Below are 27875 nucleotides of genomic sequence, written 5' to 3' on the forward strand. Positions count from 1 at the left end.
GAGGCAGGCACTTTGAGGTGCTTTGATAGTAAACAGCGGTCTGTGAGTGAATGATTCCAGCACCCCACCAAGCCCTCACCCCCCAACCCCCAACCCCACCACTCGCCCTCAACAGCACTGTGTTCACCATCTGTCCCCGACCCCCCCTACAGAAACAGCTCTCAGGAGCACAGGTCACAACCTTTGACCTTGCTGCATCATGCTGCCAGTGCAATTCACTTCCTGCGTCTTCCTGGCCACAGAGCTCGGTAGATTCCCTCCTCATACAATGTGTCTGCATTCATCTTTTTCTACGTTTGACCGAACACACATTCAAAAGATGGACACTCACAGAGTCACAACAAATTACCATGACAAAGCTGTAGTTTTTAGTGCATTCATTGCTGTATTGTTTATTGATCTGTTTATTCATTTATGTTTAATAGTACATGTAATCAAACACAGTACATGGTTACTGTTCAACAGTACATTTCAATGATGAATTTACAAATAAATGCAGCTTTCAGCAGCTATGTTAGAAGTGCTGACAATCAATCATGATTTAAACAGAACACGTTCATTCCAATAATTAGCAGTTATACACTGTTAAAGACAGGCATCATAACATCCTGCAGAGAATTACATATGCAAATGACGGAGAGAAATAAAAACATTGCACACTCCGTGTAAAAGAGACATGCACAGTGAATACAGAGCGATAGAATGCACAGCACTTTTCTCAAGGACAATTTTTTCATTAAGACTCATTTAATAGACATGAAATTTCTGCTATCTTGAATGATAAAAAGAGCATTACCATAAGAATAAAAACAAGATTTTTCAAAGACATCCATCGGGCGAAAGTGGTTTCTCGAAACACGTTCAGAAGTTTTAAAATGCTCGTCGTATAAACCACGGACTAATATGGGAAAGATTGGCGTATGTCTCTTTAAGGATTACGGCGTCAACCACGTTACTTTGATTGACAGTAGAGGATTGTCACTCTCCGGTAGCCGGACCTTCTCGTTCTTCATTCCAATCTCAGTACTACAGCGGCTGCAATTGGTTGGTGACTGCGTAGCTCAGCGTGATTGACAAGCATGAACTCACATGAACGCACCCTATTGGCGAGCCTCACGCAAAACGTCTGATGCCCACGTGGGTACATAAACTCAATTGGTTGATTTCAGTTTTCGGAGGTGGTCCTAGGTCTGGTTAGCTCTGGGAGTGTGAAACCGCGTGTGAAAGTATCTAGTGTGAGACAGTCGGATAGGGGGCTGCGTTGTAATTGCTATTATAGAGATTATTATTATCAGTACTACTATTTTTTTGGTAGGAGAACATTTTCTCCACCGGTTATTTTCTTGGACAGCTATCATCGTGGACTTTTTGTGTTACTGCGTGCTTTTTATCGTTCAAAAACAACTTCGAATCGTTAATTGGCGTCACTTTTTTGTCGCAATTAACTTCTGAGGATTTGCTTGTGTAGATTCTTTTTCTTTTTGTATCGCTTTTGGACTTTTAGTGAAAACGCTTTGCTTTCTGTCTTTTGTTTTGCTCCATTTGGATATCCCGTGGAGACAGAACATCGTTACACTGCGAGGAGAAAATTCACTTCTGCACGGGGCTTGGCTGGGAGCTTTTTTCTCCACCTGTTTTGTTTTCCCGATGGTTCGTGTTGTATTTTTTTGCGATTGATTTTTCTGTTTCTTCATTGGAGTATTGTAAGAGATCAAGGAAGAGCGCGCAATCGGACTCAAGTTTGTTGATTAGAGAGCCGCGGTGGTGGGAGCGTTTGTTTTGTTCCACGGAAGAGACACCAACAGGACGGGGGGTCGAGGATTGGTGTTTTCAAGGGCCCCTTTTCTTCGGGGACGATCCAGGATGAATTTATTGTAGTCCACAGTTTCCCGTTACTGCTTCTCCGTGTTTTCTGAAACAGGTTAAAACATAAACACCGAGACCATCCAATTCCTGGAGGAGAGCTAGCTAGCCATGTTTCCTCAAAGCAGACACCCGGTAGGTCCAACACTCTCCGTCCAGGAAGCGCTCTTGTTTACTAGCTTAGTTCCTTAACGATCACGAGTAACATTTGCTGCATTTATTGTTTGTTGGTGTGCAAATGTAAACTCTACGGACGTTAGCTGTATCCTGCTATTAGCTCCAGTGAGCCCGCGGCAGCGCAGCGATGTTCGCATGAAGTCGGCTCGTTCTCACAAGCATCTCCTTTGTTTCTCATTTGATTAAGTACAACAGGCGACCAGGCTCTCGGCAGCGCGCCTTTGACACGAGATTCATGTGATGTGTTCTAGTTAAATTGGGATGTACAAATGGGTTGCACTGATATTCATTATGTTAGTGTTGTTTTGAAATGTTGTTAATGTCTGTAGCTGTTTGTTTGTTGTGTTTACACTGGATTGAAAAGTTTTCGTATCTGTTCCATATTCTGTATTTTAAGAAATGGAAAATCTCTTTTGCAGAACATGTAACACCGAATATATGTTCAGATGTTTCCGATTTTGTCTACCCTGACAGACGCCGCACCAAGCTCCCGGTCAGCCGTTTAAATTTACGATTCCGGAGTCTTTGGACCGAATAAAGGAAGAATTTCAGTTTCTACAGGCCCAGTATCACAGGTTAGTGCGGTATTTGATTTGCACGGGAGCAGTCGACGCTAAAATATCTCTATTGCGCGTGCGGTATTTCCATGCGGGCTCTTTGTGTGGGGTCTGCGGTAGGTAAGGCTGCGGTTTGGGCCGGGAACCAGAGGGGGGCGTTTCGAGTCAGTGCAAGAAACGGCTATTTCCGCCTGTCCACGAGCTGCTTGTCTAAATATACGTGATGAAAGTGTGTATGTGTGTTGTGTAAATATACACGGCAGTCCAAAAGTTTAGAAACGAACGGGTGGGTGGCCGAGGACGTAACCAGCGGAAGAGCGTTTTCGCTTCCTGCCGTGCCTTAGTTTAAAGTCCACGATGAGTGACATTTATCAGCAGATGTGTTGTAGAGAGGATGTGATTTAAGGGATGTGACTCTGCAGGACTTGCATCCTCGTCTTCTGCAGCCAGTTCCCACGTGCATTTATAGGTGACCATTTTGTGGACTAGTTGCTTTAAATTTTCCTCGCCTATATTTAATACAGAGAACGAAGGCTTCTTGCACTGGAGTAACATTGACTGATAAGCATTTACACTCCCAGGAGAATTTTTCTAAGGGGATCAGTTCACTAGCCATAAAGTAAGGGATTGAAAACTGCTTAATTAAAACTAATTGTTAATCGCGAACGAGCCCAGTCACTACTTTCCGTAGTTGCTCTCCACAGATGTGGTAGTAGGGTGTTGTGGCTCTGTGTTTGTCAGTAACCTCCCTGTTGCAGAAGTTCTCTGAGGTGGTGTGTGTTAATGTTGGGGAGGGAGAAGTTGACTGTGTCCCAGTACTGTCTGTCTTTTCCCTCAGCCTGAAGCTGGAATGTGAGAAGCTGGCCAGTGAGAAGACGGAGATGCAGCGGCACTACGTGATGGTGAGAGCCCGCCCTGTCGCACGGTCCCACAGGGCGATGCCGTGCCCTTACAGCCACAGCGTGGCTTCCCGACTCTCACCAAAATGCCATGTCAAAATGCTTTTGGTGGCACATGAAGTGTTGCCATGCCAACCATTATAGTTATTTTTTTATGCACATGGACACTGTAGATGCTAAGCTGAAATGTCATTCGTGGCACTGACTGACTGCATCTCTTTGGCCCTGCAGTACTATGAGATGTCCTATGGACTCAACATTGAAATGCACAAACAGGTATGTCCAGCTTCGTTTGAAATATCGTGACATTTGCTTTTTACATTATCCGTTTATACAGCTGGATATTTACTGATGCAAAGTGGGTTCAGTACCTTCCCCAGGGGTACAACAGCAGCTGAACCTGGGGGCTGGACTGGCAGCGTTTGGGTTACAAGCTCTGTTTTCTAGCACCACAACCCACAGCTCCCAGTGCATGTCCCTGGTGTATTAGGTTATGAGGGAGTGACAGTGTGAAGTCTGACTCCTCTGAGCCCAAGAAACAGACAGAGGGTGAGTTAGTGTGTTCTAAGATTTTGGGTGGAACTTTGACATCTTCTGCACTGGCGAGCCTTAGGCTGATGGGATCCCTGGTGCTGTTATGATTTGAAGGCCCATGCCGTGTGTGTGTGTGTGTGTGTGTGTGTGTTTGTGTGTGTGTGAGAGAGAGAGAGAGAGAGAGAGAGAGTGTGTGGACAAATGTATTCCTGGCTTTGGCTTGTGCTTTGTGAAGCGGGGGTGCAGGTGCACTGTGGTACCATGGCCTGGTTCGGGAGCTGAGCAGAGCTGTCATTCTTGGAGAGGAGGAGGTGTAGCTCTTCTGTTTATGTGTCGAGGGCAGCTGCTTCATCACTGACCTGGCAGCCGCGAGTCTTTAAGGAATCGATCGCCGGGTTTCGGAGGATTATGGCTGGATGAGGTTGCCTGCATTCAGACGCAGAATGAAATTCTCGCTTGATGAATTAGCACTGTCTCTGAGAGTCCCTGCGTTTCATTACATTAGAGTCTGGCACGGCGGTCAGAGGAGAGCGCAAATCGATTAGTGAAGTCTTCTCTTTGGCTGCGCTGCGAGACTTTTATTAAGCAGATGCGCAGGGAATCTCAAAGAACATTTCTCATCTTCCGCCCGTATTCATTTCGCCCCCGAAGGTTTGAGCGCGCTCCGTTGTCTCTACTGCTGGAGGATTAGCCGCACTGGAGGAGGGGCTGAATTCATTTTCTCATAATTGCTTCTAAAATGCAGTGGTGAAGGAAATCGATAGCTCAGGACTGTTTGAAGTGCCACGTGTTTGACCTGAAAACTCGAGGGTTTTGGCTGCAAAACCCTCCACACATCTCCGCTGGTGAAGTGGGAGTTTTGGACGTGGGAACAGGTTCTCCTGTAACTGAACACTGAGGCGATTACAGAGCTGAACGTTTGACTGTGTGCAGAGGAACCTGAATGCGTTGTACTGGCGGTGTGGTCATGTGATGGTTATGTGAAACTGCAAACCACGGTAATCCTTACCATGCTCTAAATGCGTTTCGTTGTGCCGGTTCCAGCTAGTTGCTGGGTCTGGCTCAGTTCTGTGTAATGGTCCTAATTCAGAGCAATACAGTCTGGGTTCATGTTTGTCACAGCCATTCTCATTACCTCTGACAGCAGCTCCCTCTGAGTTGGGGGATGGGGGGATCGAGCCCCTCCTCCAGTTGCTTTGCTCTTTCAGTTGTTTTTAAGGAAATGTCAGCTCCCATTGTGAGGCAGAATGGCACTTTGACAATGTCTTTGTTAGCAGGGGAGAGGGGCAGTGCCGTGGAGTCTCCCCCAGCCTCGCTTCACTGCAGGCCTGTCGCTGCAGCTCACCGTGGGCCCAGGCTCTGCCGAGGCCTCCTGCTGCTTCCTCCTTTTCTTTTCCTCCCTTTTAGGAAAGCTTTAATTCAGCCTCTCATTTTCCCCCATTCAAGGTGCTGTCGAGAGGCGAAGGCAGAGAAACCCCCGCACCCCTCTGTCTCTGCTAGGGAACAGGATTTTAAGTTCCCTGCTTTCCTACAGAAATGACTCCTTTGACACTGGCAGCTGTAAAAGGCTTTGAAATCAACTGATGAGAGCTGGACACAGTAGAGGGTTTTTTTGTCTATAAGAGAGAGGCTGATGGTTGGCTGATGAGAGCTGGATGTTGTAGGTGTTTAGAGAAACTGATGTTGGGCTCTCTGATGCCCTGAGAGCTGGTGATATGAAGGTCCCTGTGCCTCCCTGTTATTGACATGCGTAGCAGATGGCTGTGTCCCAGGTGACGTGTGTATGTTGCATTTGAGGAATCATATGTAATGGTTGGACATTTGAAACAGTGGGATTCCAACCTCTGACCTTGTGGTGACAAAGCCAGCTCATTACCCATACTCCTTATAGGCAGTATCCCATGATGCTGGAGCTTTCAGTCATTACATACTTTAGTTGACGCACTGATTTTTAGAACAGTGTTTACAGACTTTTCTATGCCTGAAATCATGGTACTTTGCTGCACTGTTACAAGAACCCCCCCCCCCCCCCCCCCCCCCCCAAAAAAAAACAAAAAAACAAAACAGTGCAGAGGCAGTGATTCTTCTATGTGGGATTGGGGGACTTGGGGGTTGGGAGTGATTCAGGGTTTCCCATGGGGGGAGGGGTCAGTGCACAGTGGGGTGTGTTTGGGGGTCCTCAGATATGCCCTCTCCGTATCCCCTCACTGTAGAGTGCTTACTCAGCCTGTGTTAATGAGGTGTAGAAGGGCCATGCTGGTGGAGAGGAACTCAGTCAATCAGATCATTTGGGGGAAACAAAAGGCCCTGTAAAGGTTTTCTGTGGCTCCACCCTCCTCTGCCCTTATGATTCTCAGCCTGCAGGTGGACACAACCTCTCTCTTCCAGTTGTGTCCATGGATTCCCTGCTGTTCATGAACATTGTAAGACCTGGATTCACAGTTTAATGCCACATTAAAATGCATTTGTTATGCGGGTTTGTGACAGTGCAGAGTTTGAAATCTGGTTTTGTATTCAATCGCAGGCGGTTTGGCAGATTGACTTGGATTCAGTGAATGTGTCCCCACCTTCCCCACAGTCATTTCCCTGTCAACTGTGCTGAAAACAGGCCCGTCCGTGTTACAGGGCGCCCTCTGCAGTCTGTGTGAGGAAAGGCTGTGAGGGGGCAGCAGATTGCTCTTTGCAGGGCTGCTCGCCCTCTCAGCCTGCTCCCCATGAAGGGTCAGAGGTCAGAGCTGCATACTGAGAAAGAAACGCTGTGGTGGAGAGTGTGTGGAACCTGTGGTGCAGGTGATTCTGGGAACAGCACAGGTCATCCTCAGGCAGAGATTGGCAGCTTTATGAGAAAAGGGCATGACATGACAGTGGCATTTTTTTGTCTGCAAGAGCTCTCAGACGTGTCCCAGGGAACGTTCACAGCAGGATTTTGCCCTGTTTCTGTTTCTATTCTCTGTAATGGTGTATCCTCAGCTTCCCTTTGGCTCCTTCTTGAGCCCCTGATCCTGGGTCAGTGATCTGTCGCAACAGCACTTTGCCAATTCCTCATGGACTGAATAAGGGCAGACCTCAGTCAAGGGGTTCACAAACACTTACTTACGGTAGCACAGCGCAGAGACCTCTGGGCGCCCTGACCCCGCCAGCGGGGATTCCCAGCTCGTTCTCTGAGTGACACCTCCGTCCTCACCAAAGCGCCTCACTGCACATGCATGTTTAATGCCTCCATGCAGCATTAATGGGACCAATCACAGGAAGTGTCGGGGCCTCTTGTTTTGAAATGTGACTCTGTTTTCTTAGATTTCCTTGTTCCACTTCTCAAAGCATTATGACGGAGGGCCACTTAAGGATGTAGTCCATGTATAATGTATGGATTTCAGGAAGAGCGGGATGTTGGTTTCAGTATTTCACAGCAGGACTGTGAACCGGGGGATTTGGTGACACAGTTGCTGGGGTTTGACCCACGGTAACAGCAAGGCTGCATTTCTGAAACATTTTTTAAGTTTGAAACACTGGTCTAAAGGAGGGTTTCCCACAGCTCCTCCTAAGACTCATGTCAAGGCAAGGCATTCAGGAATTCTCTCTTAAGGCCTCGCTCTTGTCTAAAACAGTGACTCTGCAGGACAGTGTTTGGTGTTTAATTGGAACATTCAATCGGCTGCAAACCCATAGGCTAATGTGTTCCTTTATATAAAGTGTGTTTTTATTTAAAGGCACTGCTATAGTCTGCTCTAACAGTACTGTGGGCAGTAAAAGTCAAAAAGGCAATTCTTAAACAGTTTTTTACTACATTTGCATGATGCAATCTATGATTTTTGGGCTTCATATTCACTGATTTTTTTTAAATCTCTGTGCAATTAATGTATTTTAAATGATATGTTCAATTTTAGCTTTAGCATTATAGATGGCTGTATGGGCACCATTCACCAGGCCTGTAGTGGTGGTGTTCTCCTTCCTTTGCACGCTTTTGCTCTCCGAGTTAAGTTCTTTTCAGTACTAGCTTGGGCAGTCTTGGAGAGCCCCATGCTCAGCGAGAGCTATGATGATGTCCGGGAGGGTCCGAGAGCCATTATGATGTTAATGGACCTCCAGTGATATCCCGTGGTCCCCTGGGAGGCTGTAAACCCCAACCCATGGCCCCGCCCTGCCTCTGGTGCTCATCACCTGCTCCTGAGTGCGCCTGGAAAACCAAGATGGATGCGGCTGCTCTCAGACCACTCTTACTCAGGAGGCCGGCAAAATTTGATTGGCTGCTGCAATTTGAGCAGAATCATTCGATTTGAGAGCAACAGAGAGATAAGATATCCAATTATCTCAATAATTTGCAGGGTAGACTCGTGTTGCCATGGAGACATGAGTCGGAACAAATTAAATTTTAAGCAATGAAATAATCTTAAAGTGCGCATGGGAATAGGGGAATTTGTCAGTGGCACTCGGCTAAATTGAATCTAAGCTTGACATGGGATTGTGTGACATTAATGCAGTGCGCAGTGGTGGTGGGGGGGGGGGGGGGGTGCGCTCGTGGTGATTATGCTCCAACTGCATTTAGGGGCTCCTGTCTCTGTGTCTTCCGAGACTGACCCTTAATGGCAAAGCGCTTACAGGACAGCTGGACATCCTTTTATTAATCCTAAAATGAAAGCGTTTGCGCTACCTGCAGTGTACCTGAGTGTGCAGGGAGTGGCTATGAATCAGCTGGTCATCTTCTGGGCATGCTGTGTGTGTGTGAGCCAGCTGTCCAAGCTGTTTGGTGTCCTGTATCAAAAGACACAGTAAAATGCAGAGAGTATTTGTCTGAATAACACAGAACCAGCTGTACCTGCCCGGGTGTATGTATGTGGGGTTGACTGTGACACTCAATGAGCTGGGATGGGTGTGGTGGGGGTGGGTTGCGTCACTGATTTGAGCAGCCTCTCAGCTCCAGTTGGATTTGTTTTTTTTCACCAGCAGACAGAGGACTGAGGTGGCTGCCATTGCTCAGTTTTTCTGACCTCCTGTCTGTCGCTACACACCTGTGGATATGCAGGTTGACTATCAGAGATCAGGCATCAGTGTGTGAACAGGACACTCTTGTCATGTTGTGGTCCTGTCTGTGCGTCTCCGTGCAGGAAATCACCATGTCGCTCTGAGAAGCACCAGTGGTGCTTGCAGTGCAAATTGGTGGATAGTAGGTGTGTTTTTAAAGAGGGTGGTCTTCACAGCAAGCCGATGTGTCTCCCATAAGCAGAGAAGGATGGGATAAAGTTTAAATGAACGCTTAGGGTGGATTTTGACCACCCAGAACATCTAATGGATCATTAACATGCGAGTCCCCTGTGTTGTCACTGTTAGGAGATCAGAGTTCAGACCTTTTCTCACCCTGTGGAATCTATGTGTGTGAGAGACTGCTGTCTCCTGGTCCCAGAGTTAGCAGTGAATATTCCTGCTCTGGGTACAGTGAGCAGAACATTTTAAAGATAACACAGTGGACATTTTATTGAAAATTGTTAAATTTCATGTAACATCTTATTGTTAAACAACCTTCCTGTTCATTTCTTCATTGGAAAGAAAGGTGGGAAGTTTTGTAAAAACTAAGCGATACAGAGACAGATGCCTTAGGTGGAGGTGGAGGTGTCCATATTAATGTTAATTGTGTGCCAGAGGGGAAGGTAGATTTCGACATGGGGATGCTCTCATTGGCTGTCACTCTGTGATGGACACGCCCCCTCCTGCCTGTGCAAAGAGGAACTGACACTGTAGAGACCCTGCAAGAGGAGTGTTTACAATCCCCTTGTCCTTCTCTTTTCTGCTCTCTCCATCTTTCTCGTTATTACCAGAGAGCTTAAGAGCGATCCTAATTAGAGGGCCAGGTCTATTGGAGTGTCTCCTCCATCTTTCATTGTTGCAAAGGCAGAACACTTGAGCTCCATAAATCGGAAGCCATGCAGTCTGTTAGTGCAAAGAGACTCTGCTTAAGGTCTCAGGCATTAAGGCTTTGCTCTTTAAGCATTTAGAACAAAGCACAGCAGTAACTGCACTGTGTCTGTCTGTCTGTGTGTGCATATGTGTGTGTGTGTGTGTGTGTGTGTGTGTGTGTGTGTGTGTGGGGGGGGGGGGGGGGGGGAATCTGTTCCCAGCTGTTGTACCCTTTATTCAAGGTCCTGAACCTCCTTCAGTAAGAGCCAGGTATATGAGGGTATAGTGTGTATCCCAGGTGACTGCTTTTATAGCATGTCACCAGTGCACAGCCCAGAAGGCCACGGCACGTGTGTGCTTTTTTTTTAACAGACACCTCTCCGTTCCTACCATACAGCATTCAACCTGGTGTGGAATTCTTCCTAAACATAACTACAGAATCCTGCAGTAAAGCTAAAAGTGTCCTTTGACCCTAAATGCTAATTATGAACCTGCCTGTGAGCATTAGCAGGCTGCTGTTTGGACTGACCCTCCAACCTTTGATCTGGTAGAACCTTTTAAATCTAATCAGGCACATTAAAATGTTTAGGCGCTAACTCTGTTTACTTATCTGTTTTCCTTTTACAGTATGGTTATCGTTTTTGATAATGTTTTTGTGAAGGTGTGCAGTTGTTAATGACGTTTTCGTTTTTCAAACAGACTGAGATTGCAAAGAGGCTGAACACAATCTGCGCTCAAGTCATCCCCTTTCTGTCTCAGGAAGTAAGTGGGTGTCCTCACCGTGTATGTGTGTGGGTGGGGCTATATATAGGTGTGTTACAGTTATGTTGTTTAACTACTACTGTTGTGGGTGTGTGCTGTGTTGTTCTGTGTTTCCAGTACAAATCAGCTTTAAACATTTATTCACAGCAGCAACTTCAAGCAATACAACCACAGAAAGTGGAAGAAGTCCGCTGTCGGTCCTCTCTATCTGTCCCTGCTCTGTAACAGCCCTCTTTGTCTGTCTGTCTGTCCATTCAGCACCAGCAGCAGGTGGCTCAGGCTGTGGAGCGGGCCAAACAGGTGACTATGGCCGAGCTCAATGCCATCATCGGGGTACGTGGACTTCCTGGTCTGCCTCCTACAGTGTGTATACCTTTCTATTACTTCCTGAAGGGGGAGGGGGTGGTTGTGGGTAAGGTGTATATGTGGTAATGTCATGGGCCTTTGCTTTGCCAGTGTGCGAGGTCATTGGGCCAGAACACAGAGCCATGTTTCTGAGTCATTTTCTCTGTTTGTTTAGCATTGTTTTCCATCTGTTGTAAAGTTTTGATGGGGTTGAATGTCTGTCTCTTAATTGGTTGGTTCCCTTCCTTTAAGAAGAGTTGTTTTTTTGGGGGGGGGGTTTACGATGTGCTCCGCTGAGTGGGCCTCTATGCACCCAGCAAGCGGCCAATCGGAGCGGGTTTGTGGCCCATTGGAGTTTAATGAAGCGGCCTCTCGCTGTTTACCTTTCAGCTCGGGAGGAAAAGTCCCAGCGCTGTTGGGGTGGGGTCGCGGTGGATCAACGGGGGGCAAGAAAAGAGTAGGAGGGGGGGCGCTTTGGAATTAGCTACGGTATTGGCAGTTGAAATAGACCTTTTGGGATGGGGAGGTGGGGGGGGGTGGGTGGGTACAAAGAAGAAACCCTCCAGCATTATCAGGTTGAGAAGATTCAAATGACTCATTTATCAGTTTGTGTTAATTGCTTGTGAGAAGATGCCCCTGCTGGTCTCACTGGGTCTCCCAGACATTTTGTGATGATAATTAGACATGAGGCGGCCTGCTGAAGACCCAACAATGCGAGCGGTTAATCCATCTGTGCGTGGAGCGGCAGGCCCGCGGGGGCTGGCGTTATTATTTCACTCTGGGTACAGCTGGGGGGGTGGTGGGGGGGTAAGTGCGGGGATTACGGCTGATAAAGGGATAAGTCTGTGCCTGAAAACTCCCCTTTCATCAGCAGCTCAGTGGCCTCCCTCGGCGGGGCGGCGCCGGTGAGCTATTGGCAGTCAATTAGGGGAAATAAAGTGGGGGCTGACCTTCTCCTCCGTCTGACTCCGCCCCCGTGCTGGAAACCTCTGAGCTGCAGGGGATTTGCGGCTTAAATTTTATTCATGTGGCTTTATATTACCTGACAGCTTAGCCTCGCATAAACATATCACCCCCACCCCCATCCCCCCCCATCCCTCGTCCCCCTCCTGTCAGTCAGCTGTGGGCCAGGACTCTGGGGAGATTGATTTTTTTTTTTTTTTTTTTTTTGAGTAAATGTTGTTTGATCGTGGTGATTGAATCTCGACCACGCAGTACCAGGAGAGACCAGACTGAGGACCGTGTGAAAGGGCGTTTAGGTTTAGAGAGCTGAGAGGACGCCCTCTGCTTTAACTCCACTTTATCAAAGTCACACCTCAAGGTCACACGGAAGTCACCGCTGTGTCTCAGCACCGTATCTGCGCCTCTCATTTGGGCTGCTATAACGCATGCAAGCCTGGCCATACATCACACTAAATGGGTAATTATGGATTATGGATGTGGGCAGATCATGTGATCTGCTTACTGGATTAAAAGTGTGCACCAGTAAAAGGGGATGAAATCATACGTCCTACAAAAATCATGTCGTATATAAATAACCAAGAATATCTTGAGTCCTGTTTCTGTAACCAGAAACGCACATTTAGAGTTCACTGTGCAAAGTCGTGTCCTCGTAGCGCTCCATAAATCTGACTTAATGCGCAGTTTGGTATAAATGTTCAGCATTGTTTGTGCTGCTGCCCCTCCCCTGTGCAATCATGCGCAGTCATGCGCAGTCCTCAGTGCCCTGTAATGATGTTTGGAGACACAATGCGCTTTCATGCTCCGCCGCACTCCTGATTCAGAGTGAAAGAGCTGTGTGCATCCTGACAGTTAAACGCTCTACAATCGGCCTGACAATTCACTAGACCTTTAGCCCCCCAACCCCCCGCTGCCTGTGTGAAGTGTCAACCCCCCCAACACCACCTCCAGGAGCCAGCTGGGCCCGGCGCAGCCCCCCTGCCGCAGCTGCCAGCATTGTTCACGGTTCGACCCCAGCGTGCAGACACAAAGGGGGGAGACTGTGCCTGGGGCAGGTTACGGTGGCAGCGCAGGGCCTGGCCTGCTGCTGGCGGTTAATAGCAGCTGAAAGATCTGCTAAGTACTTACACGGAGGACAGAAAGCCTGAGAGGGAGACAATGGGAAGATTAGTGGGTGCGGCGGGACCCCGCTTCGGGGGAGCGTGATTGGGCCTCCCGGCCTCCGCTGCAGAGATGAGCTCCTCTTGCGTGAACGCAAAGTGAAAGGATTATTTTTATAGGCCCTCGGACAGAGGGGGTGTGTCCGCGAGCATGTGTCTTGAGTTTGATTTGATCATAGTGTGGTGACGGCTCAGACCTGCTCTCTGCAGCGTGTGTACACTTCAGGGACAGGATGGGCTCTGTTCTCTAATGACCTGTAGATTAGCTGAGTTTGCACAGATGACATTATAACACTGCTTCTGACATACAATATTCTGATTCTTCAGCACTAACCCCTCACTAATATTACTGTTGAGTGGTGGTGACTGGCTGAGAGGAGATGAGCCAACTGGATGGTTTTGAGATAACTGAACTCCACAGTGAGGAGGATTGGCATCTTGGGATGTGTAACTTTTCAGGTGATTGTTTGTGGTAGTAAACTACCAGCCCAGAGTGTGTTGGGAAATGAAGGCTGTTGCAAAGCACTCTGGGAGAGATGAATTCGTGCAGCTTACACTGAGGTCTCTGTTGTGCATATCATTAAATAATCTGGATAGGTAGGACTGAGCCCTCTATAGGTAGGACAGCCCCATACTGATATCCTTATTTGGAATGTTACTCCATATAACTGAATTGGATATTTGCTTGATGTAATTGTTGACTTGGTTGGCTGATAGTTTGACCGGTTGGCTGGTTGACTGACTGGTTGCTCATTGGTTGCTGGGCTCTTTATTGCAGCAGCAGCATCTGTCCCATAGTCACGGCCCCCCGGTTCCGCTGACGCCCCACCCGGCAGGGCTGCACCCACCTGGACTGCCTCACCTGGGCGGCAGCGCCAGCCTGCTCGCCCTCTCCAGCGCCCTCGGAGCACCGCCGCACCTGCCCAAGGACGACAAAAAGAGCGGCCACGATTCGGAACACCACAGAGGTGAGCGGCCAGGCAAGATCGATTAGCGCGGTGCGAGCCCGGAGATTTAGCGCAACCAGGACTGCTCTAGCACTAGGCTGCTGCTGTTTTTAGTCCTTTTCCTTTCATTTCCTGAAGGAGATGATGGACTCCATGCTGCTGCTTGGGGCCTTGCTTTTCATGGGATGTCTTTTTTTCAGTTGCTTCATTTATTTTGTTTTTTTTTTTTCTTTTTTTTATTCACACCACCCTGTTAAATGTTTTTGTTTGTTGTTTTCCTCAGCAGCTGTAACTCCAGAAGGTGTCCCTTAGTTTTAGCCTGTGAGCAGATGATCCACAGGGTTGGTCTATGACGTTTGTGTCATGGGGGGACGGTTTCTTGCACAGCGCTCTGCAGAGATTGGATTTGTTTTTGCTTGTTTGTTTTTCCAAAGCTCCTCTCAAATTCAGGGGTAACTGAGAAAACAGGAAGCTCATCCCGAGTATGACTAATGTCATTGTGCTATTTATCAATTTGACAAGAAGTGTGGCATATCAATACACATTTTAAAATGACCTGAAGGGAAACTTTGTGACCATTAGACAGCAGGCAGGTCTGTCCTGTACTGATAACTGAACAAGTGTGAAACCGCACAGTCTGCTTAGGCCAGAGGCAGCAGTGTAGACATGTAAGCAAAGTATGGTCATGTTCTTGATTGGGTACTCTTCTATTTTGATTAAAGAGTAGAACTGCTCCCGTGTCTGACTCTGTGGGGAAAGAGCACCTCTGTGACCACGCAGGACAGCAGCAGCAGGGTTTCAGGTGGTCAGAGGAATGTCCTGTTTTGTAGTTAATAAATGACAAGAAATTGCACTCGTGTCAATTTAAAGAAACTGAATTGACCAGTAATTTGTTCATTTTACTGTCACAAATTTTTGAAGGGGGTGGGCAAGAGTGGAAATAATCTGTTACTGTTAACTTAAGGAAAAACGTGTTTTAAAAAAAAAAAAAAAGTCCAGGAAAGTGTGCTGTATTAGGAAATGTGCAATGGTTGTTTAAATAAAGTCAGCTGAAAAACATGAATTGGCCTGTGTTTCTAATTTATTTTTTTCCTTTGTTTTTTCATTTCTGCTTTTGCACCTTGTATCTGAACGGCCATGTTTGTGCGTTTCTCGGTAACCATGGAAACAGAACGAGAGCCAAGTACGGTGAGTAGCCGCTTCTACTCTCTTCCAGCTTCTGTTCTGCTCTTGCCTCTATTCCTTCTCCTGCTACTACTCCTGCTTCTGCTCTCCTCCTCCTCCTATTCCTTCTGCTTCTACTCTCCTCCTACTCCTCCTTCTAATCGTCCTCTGCCTGTTCCTCCTGTTTCGACTCTCCTCCTCCTGCTACTCCTCCTACTTTTGCTGTCCTCCTGCCTCTGCTCTCCTGGTCTGGCCTAGTCAGTGTCAGCAGGGGCAGTGCTGTTGAGTGTATGCATGTGTGTGGGAGCTTTGATTGTAGTGCATATTGTAGAGATGTATGTTAGGATATGCTTTTTAACACCAGTGTTGGCTGTTGACTGCGTGTAGAACTTTACCACACCTGGATCGTCAGGTAATGACCCCCAACAATGGTGTTTCTGGAGGGTAGGCTCCTAGGTGTTTGGGACTGAATCGTGTTGATGACCAGAGCTGCTGTCTTTTAGCCACTGACACAGAGCTCACTGTGTATGTGTATGTGTGGGAATAAGCTCTGCCTCTCCTCTGATGTCAGTCATGTGGCATGTGGCTCTTTTAAAGGGAACTTCCTAGCCTCGCATAAACATATCCTTCCTTTTAAAGGCTTGTTTATGTATAGAGAATTTTTACCGCCGCCCCCTGCTGGCGGAGCTGCAAGTGACAGATACAGTGTGATTGAGGGTGCAATGTGCACTCTGCTTTTCAAGGATGCTCTATACAAGTGCACTCTGGAACCTCTGCTATGGAGAATGACCCATGGAGATCCTTTCTGTGGCCTTTTTGGAGAACAGGCAGTTCATTCTCAGTTCAGTCCAAGGTAGCGGAGTGTCAGAGTGATTGGGGGGGTGTGACTGAGAGACGAGTGAAAGAAAGCAAAATCTCATATTTATGCAGCAGCGGATCGCCGTGCATAGTTGGGTTTGCCTCTTTCGGGAAGCCCTGGGGATGTGCGGAAAATGAGGTGGCAGGCATACTTGAGCAGAGAGTGTCAGAGATGAATCCCCCGAGGTGCAGCTAAAACACCTTCACGTGAGCTTTGATGAACGTCTGTCTGTAGGACCCCTCAAGCCCTCCCTGCTGTTAGGCAGCACAGGGATGAAAGGGTTACATAGATCTTCATGCTGGCCTCAGCACAGGAGCTGCCTTCAGGAGATGTAAAGCCTCTGTGAACCTTTCTGTGCTGAATCTGAGTGTCCTGTGGAAGATCCCACACAGCACAGTACTGTATTCAGACTTATGCTCCAGGAAAAATGCTTACTAGAGCTGCGCCATAAATGTTAACATTGGCAGCTATGTTAATGTCTGCAGATGTCATCTGGACTTTATTGAAGGTGTTGACATCCTTCTGCACAGTCACTGTCAATGTGGCCAACACAATACGCACTTGCAGTTTTTGACACCGACTGTTATCACTACATCGGCAGCAGCCACAGCATCTCTGATCCCCTTACATTTTAGAGACCTTATTACTGTGGCGTAGTGTTGCAGCTAAAGAAGCAGCCCATCACTTCACACTCTGATGTGTTAGTGTGCAGTCATTAATAGAGCCGAGTGGCTCTTGGCTGGTTAGCCAGTGATGCTGCTGTAGGCAGCACCCCCCCCCCCCCCCCCCCCCCCCAGCAGGTAGAACTTGGGGTTCTGGCAAGGAGGGTTTTTGCTTTTGGTTCGTTACTATCGTTCACTGAAACATGCCCCCCTCCATTTGACAACTCACTGCTCTCCTGGCGTTCTCTTTCAAAGGGTTCCCGCCTGTGTTTTTGCATTTTGTCAGGTTCTTTCATAAAGATGTCTGTATGATTGAAGTCTGCCCTTGTGCTTTTGTGCCTTTGTAGTGAACAGAGAGGATTCTGGGATTCACCCAGTTCAGCAATGTGCATCTCAAGAATGAAAAACAGTGGAGAAAAATCTGAGCTTGAGAAATCAGTTTACGGAGGCTCTGTAACTCTTATTGTGCCAGCACTTTTAAAAAATGGTGAAATGGTAAATAATGACACAAGGGCCTCTCTCCAAGGCAGCCAGACTATCAAGGCCAGGTTCCACATCTCCTGGCCTCAAAGCCTTCCCTGAGGCAGGCTGTCTGCCTCTGAGTGAAGTGCTATTGATGGTAGATGTATAGCCTCCAGCCAATGATTTAGTTTTGTCTTTTGTGTGAGCATGTGTGTGTGCACATGTGTGTATGCATGTTACATTTGTGTGTGCATGTGTGTGCATGCAGCTATTTGGCTGTTTTTTCACCAGACAATATATGATGGTTGCAACATCATATATTATTAACAGAACTCATAGCTAGCAAGATAACGTTACAGCTAAAACTGACAGCTAAACCACAGTTTCCTGGTCACTAAATGTTATTAGCATTACCACATTTTGAAATTGATAGTGGATTCAGCTATCAAAATATGCAATGTGACAGACCAGAGAGGTAAAGAGTAACTAACCCTAAAGCTAGTGAATTAGTTGTCAAATCAAGCCAAATCTTCCCATGGTAGAAGAACTTGCATCACGCGGTCATATGTAGTTTCTGAGCAGATAAGAGACTTCACAACTAACAGAGGCGTCTGGCTGTTGACTTCCACAAAAAAAATAAGAATCAGACTGAAAGGGGTGTGTATTTGGGCATCTTGAATTTAACAATGGTTCTTTGAGTAACACAGTAGCCTATCCATGTTTGGGGGTTGCCGGGTGTTAATTTTGGACCCTGTGTGTGCGCAGCCACATCTGTGGGTGCGAGTGTGTAGGTGTGACTCGTGTGGTAAGATTGTGAACGCAGCTATACCTGAGACGAGGAGTGAATGCCTTTCAAAGGAGCAATCGGAAGCCCCGCCCTCTGCGGCTCTGTACTCCGTCTGTTCCGGCTCACACATGCGCTGCCACATTGTGCCGCACCTGCAGGTTCACACCTGTGAAATTCAGCAGTCGTGCCTCACGGGGAACATGCACAACTGTAGTAGCACTGCCTGCTCCGCTCTCTGCGGTGGCTGTTTAACAGGAAGTGGGGATGGAACCAAAGGACTGGCAGGAGGTCAGTGGCAAACTCTGTTTGCGCAGCGGACATCTGGACATGTGTCTGCGCATCTGCACAGAGCATGGCAGCACAGGGTTCTGCAGGAGGTCGGTTATGTCACAATGAAGTGTGGGGTAGTTGACTTGCATGTACTCCAACTGTCTGACTGCACCTTCTAACAACATAGCGTCTCATTCAGAGCATTGAGAAGAGGGACAACTCTTGTCTCGCTAATTTCCTGAGGAGATTGTTTTGATGTGGCTGTGTCTGTTTCTGCTGGAAGCATCCTATTGTGTGGGACTCGGATCGGGGCCTGTACGTGAGGCTGAGAGAGAGAGAGATTTCTGCCAGCAGTCTACCTCCCCGATTTGGATTTTGATTTGAGCCGTTTTCTCCTCCAAATGAGGCTTTAGCTGGGCCTCATGAAAAGATCCCTGCATTGTTCCCAGCGTTTAACACATCACTGAACAAACCGCCCTGGCTATGCTAATGCCGTGCTCAAAAGGACTCATTGTAACGCCTTTTAATACTTCAGCCAGAGGAGAGAGGGGAGAAGCTGGCAGAAACCCTCATGTGACCTGAAAAAGCTGCAGAAAGGCTTGCGTTTCGTGGGTCAGTGGTTTATTTTTCAAGGCCTTTTAAATAATTTAGCCCTGTGTGGCTTGACGTGAATGCGTTTCTCGCAAACACCCTTTTAGCTCCCTCCCCCCCCTTCCCCCGCTGGCTTGTGTGTTAATGTGTCTCTGGCTGCTGATGCCCATTTCATTGTCAGACATTTTAAAATGTATTTTACATAATTATTTGATGGTAATCCCGGTGGAAGGGTTTCACGCCACGGCCATGAACACTAAATCTGGGCCTGCTCTCCCCAGTGCTGCTCTTAGCCCTGACGAGGCATTGTTCCCCAGGGATTAGCGCAGTTTATTCGCGGAATTAAAGCGATTTACACCGAAGAAAGATCTGTTGTTTTCACTGGGGAGCACACAGGCAGCAGTACACCCCCCCCCCCCCCCCCCCAAATCGGTTGCAACTTTTTTTCTGTGTTTTCAAATGAATATTGAAGAAAGTTGCTTGGCACGTCTGGCATTAAGGGTGGTCTTCAGGAATGTTTCTGGATGTCATAAAATGCAGAAGGCCTGAATGTGGAAGAAGACAGCCCTGTTTGTGCTTTTGTGCATATGCTTCTTGCATGCTTCTGCGTGCATGTTTGCGTGCATATGTCTGTGTGTGTGTGTATGTGCGTCTGTGTGAGGGAAGAGCTGGTACTGTCCAATCGGCGAGTAGTGCGTGAGTAGTCCATAGATATTTTTACACCGCAATGCATGGCCTTCACTGGTAAAGGGAACTTTGTGCCAAGTGTCTTTGGTCCATTTCTTTACAGTTTTGCAGAGAATAGGTTTTGATTGGTCCATTTCCTTTCATTTAGACAGAGGGCAGGCTTTGATTGGCCAGGTCTCCTCATCTATGGCCTCCTTGCTTTCAGCCCTTTGGCTCACTGTAGTGTTTGGAAGCTCAGATGGGTATCCCACTTTCCCTGAGAAGTCATGGAAACTGTCCCAAATCTAGAGAAAATAAACTTCATTCTAACTTTTCTTTCACTGCTATGAATACGTCCTTCTCTCTCCTAATTCACCAGCTGGAGATCTTTCCTACCAGTGTTCTCATATTGCTCCCAAATAGACTCACTGGCTGGCACATTCAGACCTCCACAAGTTACTGGTGACTGGAATCACTACATGCGTTTAAATGAGTCTGTCTGTCAGACACACAGTGTGATCTCAAAGTACTCACCATTTCATGTTCAAAAGACCCTAATTTCATAGAATTGAAAATAACCTTTGAAAAATTTAAATTAGCAAAATGTCATTGAAAAGACATGGAAAATGGATTTGTGTAGAAACCTAAGATACTGTATGGTGAATGTATGGTATGGTGAACATTCTGTTTCTGCCATTGTTGAAGGTGAAAGTGTTCTGATGGTTATTACAGCAGTGTGGTCACAACTGGAGTCTGGAGTGAGAACCACCTAGACACTGAACAATGCCGGACAGATGGGGACACATCTGTACTTCTGTTTGGGAAATGGAATATCTGTAATCAGGGATGAGGCCAGGGGAAACGACATCACAATGACCATAGCTAGTGGAATGTATATCGGGTGTTTTCATACCATACTGACAGTTTTTTTTTTTCTGCCCCCTTCAGAGTAACTCCCTGCTGATGGCTGAGAGTATGCGAGCAGCAGACAAACGCAGAAACCCTCCGGAGTTCTCCAGCGATACCAAGAAGCGGAAAGCTGAGGACAAGGACTCTAGCCATTACGTGAGTGAAACAGATTACATGGCAATGAATGATTGTCAACAAATGTTATGGATGATACAGATTATACACATTCCCTCTATAATAGTCACACAATGAAAGAAGAGGCCAAAGAGTTCTCTTTAATAAATGCAAAAATCCTTTTTTTATAATTTATGTGTACAAAATGAACCTTTTTTGTTGTTGCTCTCAGAAGTGTTTAGAATGCAGTATGAACAAGCAGGTTGTAAATGCTGCTGCCTTTCTTTACAGGACAGTGATGGAGAGAAGAGTGACGACAACTTGGTAGTCGATGTTTCCAATGAGGTTTGTGTCTCAGTCCATCAAGGATTTGTCTGTACTCTGTTCTCACTAGTTCACACAGTTCTTCCATATGTGTGTGCTTGGATTTGTGTGCCTGCTTGTATGTGTTCATTTTTCATATGTGTGTGTGCATGTTGCGCACGTGCCTGTGTGTGGGTCCAATAAATTTTCTGTGCATGCTTTGTGTACATGTATTTGTATGTATTTGAGCATACATGCAAGTAGGTGCGTGCGTGCGTGTGTGTGTGCACATGTGTGTGTTGTAACTGGATCCCTCTGTTCCTAGGACCCCGCCTCTCCTCGAGGTACGCCCATCCCCTCGCCCAGGGAGAATGGTCTGGACAAGACACGCCTCTTAAAGAAGGATGCCTCTAGTAGCCCCGCCTCCACTGCCTCCTCTGCTAGCTCCTCCTCCCTCAAGTCCAAAGAGATGAGCCTGGTGGGTGGAGCCATAAGTGGCAGGGGCAGGGGTTGGGGCAGTGCTTTTTTCCCCGAGAAGAGACACGCTCATGGACAGATCTTATTCAGGAAGCGGGCAGGCAGCCTAAGTCCAGAGTGGGTCTCAGGGGTGTTAGAGACCAGGACCAGGGTATTATGTTATTCTGAGGTTGATGCTGTGAGGTGTGATTATAGATGAATGGCTGATGTGGGTGAAGGCATGAGGTCTGTGGATGTTTCGAGTGCATAATCAGCTCTCTTACTGTGTTAACAGCAGCATGAGAAGGCCAGCACGCCCGTGCTGAAGTCCAACACACCGACTCCGCGAGGGGACGCCACCCCTGGGACCAGTGCCACGCCCGGGCTGCGGCCAGGCCTCGCAAAACCACCCTCCATGGAAATGCCACACCCACCCAGTAAGAAACGCCCATATAGGCACACATACTTAGACCTGAACAAACAAATCAAAACACGGATGGATTAGTTTGTTGATTGATTAGCACACATGCAGACACACACTGGCAGAGGGAGGACGTTCCTGATTCGCCTTTTCTCACTGTCCTGTGGGACACTCACACTTTACAAAGAAGCAGAAGCTTCTCTGGATTTGGGTGGCCCTGTGGCATGCCTCATATGAAAGAAGTGCTTCAGCATTGAGCATTCAGCATTTTATATCTTCCTATTTGGCTCCTGTTTCGTAGCCCACAGCTTTCTGAGTTAGTGTAAAGACCCTTAAAGACACATTTGAAAAGAAGTGTAGCATTTATTTAACACTCTACATTCACGTGCATACATACTAGTGTAGTCAGACTGTAACTAAACAAGTGTGTAAGCATTACATGTTAGACTGTTACTGCTTTTTAAGGAATTCAGGAAGTCAGTATTGTAAATATTTATGTAATATTTAGTGTAACTACATGGCTGTCGACACTGTAATTGTTAGTGGCTTTGTAACTCCACTGGTGTATAGCAGTTGAGTATAAAATGTTCCTTTATTTGTGTTTCTTCAGCCTCTTCCATTCAGATGGTGTTATTTTTTGTACTTGATTTCCAGCTGCAGGCCTGAGGACCCCCCTGGCGGTTCCAGGCCCGTACCCTGGCCCATTTGGGATGGTGCCCCCCCACGCTGGCATGAACGGGGACCTCACCAGCCCGGGTGCCGCCTACGCCGGTCTCCACAGCATCTCCCCTCAGATGAGCGCTGCTGCTGCTGCCGCTGCCGCTGCCGCCGCCTATGGACGCTCCCCCATGGTGGGTGCTTCCTACAATCCGCCTGCCAGACTCCGCTCTCCACGCTCCTCCCCCTCTGCGGGGCGTTAGTGTGCACCTTGAACACAAGAACATCCTCTTCCGCATGCCCGTGACACCTGCACAACACATATCTGGGTTGCGAAAGGCAGTCTGCTGGTTGAGGATTATCACTGAAACCTCACTGCCATGGCCGTCCACATTAGCTGGCACCTCACGGCTGATCGGCTACCTGTGTTTGTTGCATTCATTTGGGAAGTGTGGGATGACACTGTGTCAGACTCTTACACAGGTAATGGCACTTCCCTCTGGCTGTCTTACTATATCACTATATCAAGACCAAACCCTGCCAGATTGGCAGCTGATCCCCTCCCTCAGTGGAATTCTGTGCTCTGCTGAGGGTGGCGTGCCGTCCTCTTGACTCTGCAGTTCTGTGCTGCAGAGCGTAGTTCAGTGAGAGCAGGTCTGTCTCTCTGTGATTATTAGGCCTGATGGTGCCTTGCATCAGGCTGAGACCAGAGGGAGAGTCAGGGAGGGTCTGTGCCTCACGAGTCAGTGTGGACTGGGTCTCTGGCCCTACTGCTCGCTGGCTTTCTTTGCATCTTTGCAGCGTTTGCGTGGCTGAGTGTCTGCTGGAAACTTTTGGCAATGAGATGAAAAAAGGGATTGTGTGCCTCATATTACACATTCATTGCTTCAACTCAATTTCAGGTACATTGTACATTTTTACATTAAATGTTTGCTTTTAAAAAGTAACTTGCCTAAGCAGTTTGTAGGTCATATTTTAAATTCCACATTATGTGAAATTAGTTTTGCCCGTAGCTCTGCTTCCATTAGAGCACATGTATTATTCAGCAATAAATGTAGACCCATTTGCCTGTGCAGTAAAGACCCCCATGTTCTGTGTGTGTGTGTGTGTGTGTGTGTGTGTGTGTGTGTGTGTGTGTGTGTGTGCGCGCGCGTGCGCGCATGCACTTGTTCACCTGTTGATCGGTATGTGTGTCTGTGCGCGTGCACATGTGGGCTCTCATTTTGACTGGTGCATGCGCGTGTGTGTGTGGCCTCTCTTGTTGACTGGTGTGTGTTTTGTTTTTTTGCTGTAGGTCGGCTTTGACCCACATCCTCACATGAGAGTGCCTGGCATGCCTCCCAACCTGCCCGGGATCCCTGGAGGAAAGCCGTGAGTAAAGCCCGTCCCTCATCCCCTCTGTGTGTTTCTACAGGCCTGGGTGTATGTTGGGGGTGTGGCCCTCCTCAGATGAGCATTGACCCCACCCAGTGTACAGGGCCAATAGGAAGTGGGTCCTTGTGAATGGTGGATGTTTACTTCTGACTGTAGGTGGTCTTCCTCAGTCCTGCTCATGAGGTTAGTCAGAGCTGCACAGCCTTGCTGGTGCGCGTGGTTAAACCATCGTGTAACGGCATGTGGATTTATCTGGCAGGCATGTGAGTGTGTTACTTTGCCTGGTCTGTCCTGAACACTGGGCAATTTCACACCGAGCACTTTAAAATCCCTTCAACATTTGCAAATATTTGGCACATTTCTCCTCAGAAATAAAGATGAGTGTTTTAGTCATTATGAGGTGTAAATTTCTGAAGAATCTGCAAAAGAATTTCATTTCTTCAAATAACTGCAGAGAGAGATGCAGTATTTTTAAACGTAGTTATAAAAATGTTTGTAATTCTCTGGTATTAACTGGTATGGCTCCTCCTCCTCCTCCCCCTTCTCCTTCTCCCAGTGCGTACTCCTTCCACGTGAGTGCAGACGGACAGATGCAGCCCGTCCCCTTCCCTCCGGACGCTCTGATTGGCCCAGGGATCCCGCGCCACGCCCGCCAGATCAACACGCTGAGTCACGGAGAGGTGGTTTGTGCCGTCACCATCAGCAACCCCACCCGCCATGTCTACACCGGGGGCAAGGGCTGCGTCAAGGTGTGGGACATCAGTCACCCCGGCAACAAGAGTCCCGTCTCCCAGCTGGACTGCCTGGTGAGCTTCCCCTTCTCTGTCTTTCTACCTCTCCTTCCCCCTCTCCCTATCGCAGTCAGCACATAGGGTCAGTACGTAGACCGTGCTACAGTCAACTCCATCATCGTGACGGCAGTCTGTATTGGAACATGTGTTGGACCATTTGTGTGTACGTGTCGAGAATGCATACATGAGTTTCCTGTGTACTTCTTCATATGTCATATCAGCTTGTGGACTGAGGATGAGCACATGGAAGACTACATTTACACCTATATAAACACATTTACATTGTGTTTATAATGTCAGACTGGGAGTGAGTGGACTGCAGTGATTTGCAGGGGAGAGCAGTGGTGGCTTGTGGAAGGGTCCAGAGAGGAGCATACAGATTGTTTATTTGTGGAGCCTTATTAAGTCCTGCATTTTATTCTGCAAGTGTTTTAGCGTAGCGCTTCCTGTGAGTGCTGGGGGAGGCAGGTATATAGTGATGAAATGTATATACATGTGTTGCTTCCATTCTAAACGCTGCTCCACCTCCCTTTCTTCTGTTTGAACACTCAGAACCGGGATAACTACATCCGCTCCTGCAAGCTCCTGCCAGATGGGTGCACCCTCATCGTGGGCGGGGAGGCCAGCACGCTGTCCATCTGGGACCTGGCCGCTCCCACCCCCCGCATCAAGGCGGAGCTGACCTCCTCCGCCCCCGCCTGCTACGCCCTCGCCATCAGCCCCGACTCCAAGGTGTGCTTCTCCTGCTGCAGCGATGGAAACATCGCCGTGTGGGACCTGCACAACCAGACCCTCGTCAGGTGAGGCCCACCGCCCTCCACACCCGTGGCACGCTATGTGCGTGCATGCGCCTGTGTGTATACGTGTGCGAGTGCTCTAGTCTTCCTGTCCCCTGGAGACGTGAGGATGATATTTTTAGAGCTCTTCCTGTGCGGGTCACTCGGGTGATTGTTTAGAGACTGTCTGGAATCTGACCCCCTCCCTGGCTTTCTGCAGCGTTCCTGGGCCCCACGCGTTAGCCGGGGCTCCCTGACCAGGACGGGTTTGTTTTACCAGCTGCATCCTGGTGTGTTTTCCCTCCACCTGGGAAGAGTTTACATAACATAAGCACACTTCATGTAATACCCAGCTCTGTGTATCCAAACGCTTAGCCAGACATTGCAGCACAGAACAAAGACGGAGCCCTTTATGCAGCGTCCAACACTAACAACGCAACTGCATTTACTTCCAGCTCACTCAGGAAATCTTTATTCAGGCCCTGTTTATTTTCCCAGGCAGTTCCAGGGGCACACGGACGGGGCCAGCTGTATTGATATTTCCAATGACGGCACCAAGCTGTGGACAGGAGGCCTGGACAACACCGTCAGGTCCTGGGACCTGAGGGAGGGCCGGCAGCTCCAGCAGCACGACTTCACCTCACAGGTAGAGCTCCTCGCCCACTACCCACACACTAGTGCCACCCACAGTAACACGCTGCACATGCTTAAACATGCCCACTCCTCACACCCAGCACTTACTCAGCACACCTTCCTGTCCTCTACACATGCTGATACACACCCAGAAGAAAGCAGCCATCTTTCTTCCAGCATAAAATGTAACCTCTTCCAGCATGAAATGCCCTGTAACCTGACCTGGTGCTGGTGCTCTGTGGGTAATATCATTAGTGTGATGGGAGACACTTTGTGACCTCCATTATGATATCACAGGCAGAAGAAGCTGAATGATGTCATCTCTGTGGCACAGTAATGATTGTTGTCGTGATGGACCAATGATTTGGAATGGTCGAATTTTTTCCTCTCAGTGGTCTAACCCTTTTGTTTGTTGTTCTGTTGGAATATGATATGCAGTAAATTGATGCTGACGTGCACTCCATGGTGGAATGGTTGTGATCAGAGGGGCAGGATATCTGAATGAAGCTCTCCTCCCTGTTTCAGATCTTCTCTCTGGGTTACTGTCCCACTGGAGAGTGGCTGGCGGTTGGCATGGAGAGCAGTAATGTGGAGGTGCTACATGTCACCAAACCGGACAAATACCAGCTGCATCTTCACGAGAGCTGTGTGCTGTCTCTGCAGTTTGCATACTGTGGTAAGAGCCAGTTGTAGCTTCCCTTCACAGTTCAGGCCTGTACATTCCTCCCCAATCGGTACAGTTTGCCATAGGAATTGTGTCCTATACTGGATTTCCAATGGTGTATACAGCCCAGCTAATATAGACCTGCTTACAGCTATATACAAGCCCAGTAAACAAAGTGATGTTTCTTTTAATTCTGCAGGTAAATGGTTTGTGAGCACAGGGAAGGACAACTTGCTGAATGCCTGGAGAACACCTTATGGAGCCAGCATATTCCAGGTAAGATGCAGGATTCTATGTTAAGATTTTTTAGGATGTTTTTAAAATGACACTGCAATTCACATGCATATTAGCAATAACAGGTAAATTCAGGTTCAGGTAAATATTGCAGGTGTTTTTCATCCATTTCCTCTCTGTCTTCCAGTCAAAGGAGTCGTCCTCCGTGCTGAGCTGTGACATCTCCGTGGATGATAAGTACATTGTCACCGGCTCTGGGGACAAGAAGGCCACTGTCTATGAAGTTATCTACTGAATACCAAAGTCTTTTTTCCAGATCTATTTTTGTTACACATCTGAACTGACATGAAGTCAGAAAACTCAAAACTCACCTGTCCTCTGTCAGGTGATCCAGTCACACCAGTCCGCTCTGACAGGTGATCCAGTTGCACCTGTCCATTCTGTCAGGTGATTTGAATTCTCAGATCTGTTCCAGTTCCGGGGGGGGCAGGTGGATGGATGTCTTGGAGAGATTGTGAAAAGAAGCGGGTTTGTAATGTTTTTAGACCAAGAATGCATTGCGTCTCAGTGACCTCAGTCCTTACTGTCACATTTTGACCCCTGACCTCTGACCTCTTGTGATGTGTCCCTATCTACATGCTTTTGCCACCTTGTGACATTACCTTTTTTGATGTTCAAGCAAATGTACAAATTGTATATATTTGGTTATTACAGTAAATGCTTTAGCAACATTTGGTATGTCTTTTAAAATAACATAGCAAGGGTAACATTTGGTCCTAAATACTGTCTAATATAATTTGATGGATTCGTCTACACAATAAATGTTTTTTTTTCTAACAAAATGTTCTTGATGTCAGATTTCGATTACGATTGTGGTTGTAATATACATAACACTGCACTACAAACACAGAACTGCTATATCAGTAAGCCTGTGTTGTAAGCCATTATACCGTCCATTTTACAGGGGATGGATTATAGTATGCCCCCCA

The 27875-nt window shown here is 47.6% G+C and overlaps 1 protein-coding gene across 6 annotated transcripts; it reads left to right on the top strand.

Moving 5' to 3' along the window:
* The first annotated feature begins 1399 nt into the window (after positions 1 to 1399).
* Positions 1400 to 27643, top strand: LOC118776045 (transducin-like enhancer protein 1). 6 transcript variants are annotated; one of them, XM_036526115.1, is made up of 20 exons: positions 1400 to 1998; positions 2515 to 2615; positions 3436 to 3499; positions 3728 to 3772; positions 10619 to 10681; positions 10940 to 11044; positions 13925 to 14114; positions 15265 to 15281; positions 20503 to 20619; positions 20869 to 20922; positions 21206 to 21358; positions 21632 to 21773; positions 22412 to 22608; positions 23709 to 23785; positions 24345 to 24594; positions 25132 to 25379; positions 25854 to 26001; positions 26514 to 26664; positions 26852 to 26928; positions 27074 to 27643. In XM_036526115.1, exons 1-20 carry the CDS (start codon positions 1975 to 1977, stop codon positions 27179 to 27181), a joined length of 2331 nt encoding a protein of 776 aa, XP_036382008.1. In that variant the 5' UTR covers positions 1400 to 1974; the 3' UTR covers positions 27182 to 27643. The 6 variants fall into 6 exon arrangements, with proteins under 6 accessions (XP_036382008.1, XP_036382009.1, XP_036382010.1 ...); XM_036526116.1 differs by having other exon boundaries at positions 21635 to 21773; XM_036526117.1 differs by having other exon boundaries at positions 21206 to 21349.
* The last annotated feature ends 232 nt before the right edge of the window (positions 27644 to 27875 follow it).

Source organism: Megalops cyprinoides, chromosome 4, assembly GCF_013368585.1.
Source record: "Megalops cyprinoides isolate fMegCyp1 chromosome 4, fMegCyp1.pri, whole genome shotgun sequence".
In the NCBI taxonomy this organism is placed as follows: Eukaryota; Metazoa; Chordata; class Actinopteri; order Elopiformes; family Megalopidae; genus Megalops; species Megalops cyprinoides.